Source organism: Plectropomus leopardus, chromosome 4 (assembly GCF_008729295.1).
Source record: "Plectropomus leopardus isolate mb chromosome 4, YSFRI_Pleo_2.0, whole genome shotgun sequence".
NCBI lineage: Eukaryota > Metazoa > Chordata > Actinopteri > Perciformes > Serranidae > Plectropomus > Plectropomus leopardus.
The window spans coordinates 538,486-544,485 of record NC_056466.1 but is presented as its reverse complement, the minus strand read 5'-3'; the positions used below and the strand labels follow the sequence as shown (position 1 = coordinate 544,485).

The 6,000-nt window shown below is 42.0% G+C and overlaps 2 protein-coding genes across 2 annotated transcripts; both read left to right on the top strand.

Moving 5' to 3' along the window:
• The first annotated feature begins 334 nt into the window (after positions 1-334).
• On the top strand, positions 335-3,546 carry LOC121941573 (glutaminase liver isoform, mitochondrial-like). The gene is made up of 4 exons (XM_042484399.1): positions 335-355; positions 1,728-1,904; positions 2,564-2,695; positions 3,535-3,546. Exons 1-4 carry the CDS (start codon positions 335-337, stop codon positions 3,544-3,546), a joined length of 342 nt encoding a protein of 113 aa, XP_042340333.1.
• A 150-nt stretch (positions 3,547-3,696) lies between these two features.
• On the top strand, positions 3,697-5,358 carry LOC121941724 (glutaminase liver isoform, mitochondrial-like). Its single transcript, XM_042484577.1, has 4 exons — positions 3,697-3,747; positions 3,839-3,900; positions 4,455-4,595; positions 5,237-5,358. The coding sequence occupies exons 2-4, from the start codon at positions 3,851-3,853 to the stop codon at positions 5,313-5,315; spliced, it is 270 nt and encodes an 89-aa protein (XP_042340511.1). The 5' UTR covers positions 3,697-3,747; positions 3,839-3,850; the 3' UTR covers positions 5,316-5,358.
• Positions 5,359-6,000: the final 642 nt, after the last annotated feature.

The window sequence follows — 6,000 nt, the reverse complement described above, 5'->3', positions numbered from 1 at the left end:
GTTTTTTTTTTTTTTTTTTACAGAGGGGCGGGATAAGCCTCCAACATGCTCAAATCCTGGAAACGGCCCTGCTCAGTAAAAACCCGACTCTCTAAAGTTTAACATCTGGACCCTAAATGTCTCCTGCTGATTGGCTCAGAGCAGCTGTGAGGTCATCACTCGTGTAGGTGTTTAACTGATGGCGGCGGGAGGCGGGACCTTGTAGTGGAAGGTGGTGGAGTAATCCTTCATTCCCGCCACCTGCATCATGGACAGCATGCTCCGCGTTGCCGCCGGCGACAGCACCTGGTCACCTGACAGCGGGCAGAGGCCGCCGTTGGCTAACGAGGCGGCCATGGCGGCTCCGGATTCGCAGGTGATTTCTGTGGAGGCGCACTGTGAGACGGCAGAGACGACGTCAACAACACAACGTTCAAGTCAATATCAACTGGACCCTTTTCCAAACCATCATAACTATTGGACATTTTTTCAAATTATACAAAAAAGCTGAAAGAAAAAGTCTAAGAACAATGATATTAATGGACGTTCCTACAGCTTAACCCTGTGAAACCTGAAGCAAACAGACTTGACTCAGAAACATGGGAAGAAGGCAAAGAGTAAATGAGCAGAGAAATGAGCCCGAAAATGAGCAAGAAATTAATTTAAAAGCAAAAGAAAAAGAAATAAAATTTGCTGAAAATAATTAACTGAATGAATAACTTAAAAATAATTATTCTCTAACATTATTATGATAATTAAGATTGTAGTTTTCTGGATATTCCTTCCTAGCCTTCAAAATAAATTATATAATTGTATTTTTTTAATCTCATTTTCTACATTTCACACCAGCTGGCTCATTGCCTTTTTGACATTTACTTTTATAACTCAAACCAATTTGCTCAGAGTTAACCCTTTAAAACCTGAGCAAGTTAGTTTGATTTCTGTGCAGAACACGGGAGGAAGGCGATGAGCAACTTAAGAAGAAATGATCCCAAAATTAGCCAGAAATTAGTAAAAAGTACAAGAAAGTTTTTTTGATAATTTACAAACAAAGTGCTTATATTTTACTTTTCAAAACCTTTTTCTTTATTATTGTTTGTAAATTATCAAAAAACTTTCTTGTACTTTTTACTAATTTCTGGCTAATTTTGGGATCATTTCTTCTTAAGTTGCTCATCGCCTTCCTCCCGTGTTCTGCACAGAAATCAAACTAACTTGCTCAGGTTTTAAAGGGTTAACTCTGAGCAAATTGGTTTGAGTTATAAAAGTAAATGTCAAAAAGGCAATGAGCCAGCTGGTGTGAAATGTAGAAAATGAGATTAAAAAAATACAATTATATAATTTATTTTGAAGGCTAGGAAGGAATATCCAGAAAACTACAATCTTAATTATCATAATAATGTTAGAGAATAATTATTTTTAAGTTATTCATTCAGTTAATTATTTTCAGCAAATTTTATTTCTTTTTCTTTTGCTTTTAAATTAATTTCTTGCTCATTTTCGGGCTCATTTCTCTGCTCATTTACTCTTTGCCTTCTTCCCATGTTTCTGAGTCAAGTCTGTTTGCTTCAGGTTTCACAGGGTTAAGCTGTAGGAACGTCCATTAATATCATTGTTCTTAGACTTTTTCTTTCAGCTTTTTTGTATAATTTGAAAAAATGTCCAATAGTTATGATGGTTTGGAAAAGGGTCCAGTTGATATTGACTTGAACGTTGTGTTTGTTGACGTCGTCTCTGCCGTCTCACAGTGCGCCTCCACAGAAATCACCTGCGAATCCGGAGCCGCCATGGCCGCCTCGTTAGCCAACGGCGGCCTCTGCCCGCTGTCAGGTGACCAGGTGCTGTCGCCGGCGGCAACGCGGAGCATGCTGTCCATGATGCAGGTGGCGGGAATGAAGGATTACTCCACCACCTTCCACTACAAGGTCCCGCCTCCCGCCGCCATCAGTTAAACACCTACACGAGTGATGACCTCACAGCTGCTCTGAGCCAATCAGCAGGAGACATTTAGGGTCCAGATGTTAAACTTTAGAGAGTCGGGTTTTTACTGAGCAGGGCCGTTTCCAGGATTTGAGCATGTTGGAGGCTTATCCCGCCCCTCTGTAGAAAAAAAAAAAAAAAAACCCAAACAATTTATTTCTCTTTTAAAATGTTTGATGATTTAAAAAAAATCAAAATTAAAACTTTTGGTAATAATAAAAAAAATTGGGCAATTTTATTTATTTATTGTAAATTTTGGGTCATTTTTAAAGAAAACATGCCTCCAAACCAGCAGGCCCACCAAAATAAAAATCCCTGAAAAGACATCAGAAACTAAAAGACAGAAAAAGAAATCAGATTTTTTCAATGCTGGACTGTTGTTTTGTAATTGAGTATTTTTACCACGTGGTTGTAGTACTTTAAGAAGAGAATAGGATCTGAATACCTCCTCTAAATCTGATGGTGTATGGTGAATATTTGTTAAATCTGTTTTGCTGTGTCAGTCTGAGTCACAGCTGCTGCAGGTTTAGTCTGTAAGTTCAGTCGTCACCTGTGATTTCTGTACGTGTCGTATATTTTCATGTTGGTCTGTTTCTGGTTGCAGACGTCGGTCCCGGCCGTGTCCAGCAGCCACGGCTCCCTGCTGGCGGTGGTTCCTGGTGTTTTGGGTCTGGTGGCGCTCTCTCCGGAGACGGACGCCTGCGGGAACCCGTGGAGGGCCGTCCACTTCTGCCAGGTAACCCCGCCCCTCCGATCGCTGCTGAAATAATTTTATTCCATTCAGACCTTTAATGGTACTCACTCAAAACTGAGCTAACGTTTAAAGCAGAGATACTCAACCTACGGCCCGTGGGCCAAATCTGGGCCTGACAGGGTTCTGAGTGGCCGCTCAGCCATTTTCTAATTCACATGAAAAATGAGTGAGTCAACGTTTAAAATCTGAGAAACATCCTGAAAACCTAAAAATGTCCTTATATCCTACATATGTCCAAAAATCCTTGAAACATCCTACAATCCCAGAAATATCCTAAAAGAAATCCTAAAATTGTCCTGAAATCCTAGAAACATCCTGAATTCTGAAAAAAATCCTAAAATCCCAGAAATATACAAACAATAATCCTGGAGGAAACATTCCAAAACCCCGAACGTCCTAAAATCCCAGAGCCATGTGTGAGGCTGCTACGACTGACCCCTGGTCTCCCTGTCATTGTGCAGAGTGACCCCTGGTCTCCTGTCATTGTGCAGAGTGGCCCCTGGTCTCCTGTCATTGTGCAGAGTGGCCCCTGGTCTCCTGTCATTGTGCAGAGTGGCCCCTGGTCTCCTGTCATTGTGCAGAGTGGCCCCTGGTCTCCTGTCATTGTGCAGAGTGACCCCTGGTCTCCTGTCATTGTGCAGAGTGGCCCCTGGTCTCCTGTCATTGTGCAGAGTGACCCCTGGTCTCCTGTCATTGTGCAGAGTGGCCCCTGGTCTCCTGTCATTGTGCGGTGTGGCCCCTGGTCTCCTGTCATTGTGCGGTGTGGCCCCTGGTCTCCTGTCATTGTGCAGAGTGGCCCCTGGTCTCCTGTCATTGTGCAGTGGGGCCCCTGAGCTGAGGTTTGAGTGTCTCTGCAGTAGAGTTGAGTAGTGGGGACGGGGACAGACAGAGGAGACGTGTCTGTGGTCCATCAGTGACGCTGAGACATTTGTATTTTTCAGGAGCTGATTTCCACGTTTCAGCTGCACAGTTTTGACATCAGGACTCCGTTCAGACAGATTCTGGCCTACAGACAGTGGAAGACTGAATCTGAGGTCACTGCTGCAGCTTCACGCTGATCCCAGACCAGTTTACACACTCGCAAACAAACAAACAAACAAACAAACAAACCCCTCTTGTCTGCAGGGATACCAGATCATGAACGTCCTGCTTGCGGCTTTTAAAGGGAACGTCCAGGCCCTGAGGAGGTAACAGTACAACATTATACAACCACTTTGTGTTTTATATATATATGTATATGCAGATATACATATATATATTTTCCCTAGATCTCCATATAACGAGCTAATTATGGTGTTAAAACTAACAAACAAAAACAGCAGCTGATGGTCAGTTGGTTATGAAGTCTTGGTTTCTTTAAAAAGTTCTAGCAGTTTTTTTTTTTCTTCTAACATTTTTGGTGAATTTTAAAAAAAAAATTTGGGTGATTTTTTAAAAATCTTATTTTCTCTTTATTTTTTGGCCATTTTACTTGTTCAAATGGCAACTTTATTTTTCTTTACATTTTTGGGGGGACTGTTTTCTAGCCTTTAAAATTTGTTGGGATTTTTTTTTTTATTGGTGATTTTTTTTGGTCATTTTTTGGTGATTTAAAAAGAAACTTTTGACAATTGTTTTCTTTCAAAATATTGAATTTTTGGAATTTTGTTTTTCTTTTTTCCTTTTTCTTGGTCATAAATAATAATTGAAAAACATTGATTTCTGAGGATGAAGCAGTGGCTTCTTCTGTGGTTGTCTGCAGGTACTTCCTGTCTGGAGTCGATGTAAACGCCGTCGATTATGACGGCAGGTCGGCTCTGCACGTGGCGGCCGCCGAAGGTCACGCTGAGGTCATCCGCTTCTTGTTGGAGAACGCCGGAGCAAACCCCGCCCTCAGGGACAGGTGAGGTGATGACGAGCAACTCCAAAAGAAATAACATGCAAACTTGTGAGAAATTAGTTAAAAATTAAATGAAAATGACCTTAAAATAAGCAAAAACATAATAAAATTAACAAAATAAATACATTTTAATCATTTTATTTTTTTCTATTTTGAAACATAATTCATCGTTTTTTTTTGTGGCATCATGACAAAAACCTAGCATATAAAGGGTTAAAATTCATAAAAATGTTATATTTATGATTGGGACTGATGTTGGTTAAAAAAAAAAAACTTAATGAATTAAAAAATAATTTTAATGTATAATGTTTTTTAAAGTTTGGTTTTGAAAAGGAGAGTGTGTGATGTTAAAGTGGCACTAAAGGGTTAAAACAGAGCATCCGAAGCTCTGTTTACAGTTCAGATGTAAATAAGCAGCAGCGACTCAGAAACAGATGAAATATTCAAACAGCAGCTCGGCGTCGCTCGCGTTAAAACACCCACCGACTCTGTGGACAAAACCAAAAGGACCAAATCAGAGTTTTCAAACCAAAATGTCTCCAGTCAGTGAGCAGGTGGACATCCACTGTCCCCTCAGGTGTCTCCGTCCTCACCTGCAGCACCTTCATCGTCTACGTGTTAATGTAGTTCTGTCTCTCCACCAGGTGGGGGAGCTCTCCTCTGCAGGAGGCCAGGAGGCACAACAAGGAGGCTGCAGTCCAGCTGCTGCAGGGATCCACCTGACCCCCAAACTGACCCCAAAACTGACCCCAAAACTGGCCCCCAAACTGACCCCAAAACTGGCCCCAAAACTGGCCCCAAAACTGGCCCCCAAACTGACCCCCAAACTGACCCCAAAACTGACCCCAAAAAACTGGCCCCCAAACTGACCCCAAAACTGGCCCCAAAACTGGCCCCAAAACTGGCCCCCAAACTGACCCCAAAACTGGCCCCAAAACTGGCCCCAAAACTGACCCCCAAACTGACCCCAAAACTGACCCCAAAACTGGCCCCCAAACTGACCCCAAAACTGGCCCCAAAACTGGCCCCAAAACTGACCCCCAAACTGACCCCCAAACTGGCCCCAAACTGGCCCCAAAACTGACCCCCAAACTGACCCCCAAACTGACCCCAAAAAAACTGGCCCCAAAACTGGCCCCAAAACTGACCCCCAAACTGACCCCACAAAACTGACCCCAAATCTGGCCTTGTAGGAAAAGTTATCTTGATAACTTTGAATCTAAACAAACAGAAACACATGATTTCTGAAAACATGACAGAATTTCCCCAAATAAAACATCATTCCTCAAAACGCTACATTTCTGAAAAAAACTTTCCTCAGTTATGACATTTCCCAAAACATTTCAACCTTTTTCCTAAAACACACCAACATTTCCCAAAACAACGTAACATTTCCCAAAACAGCATA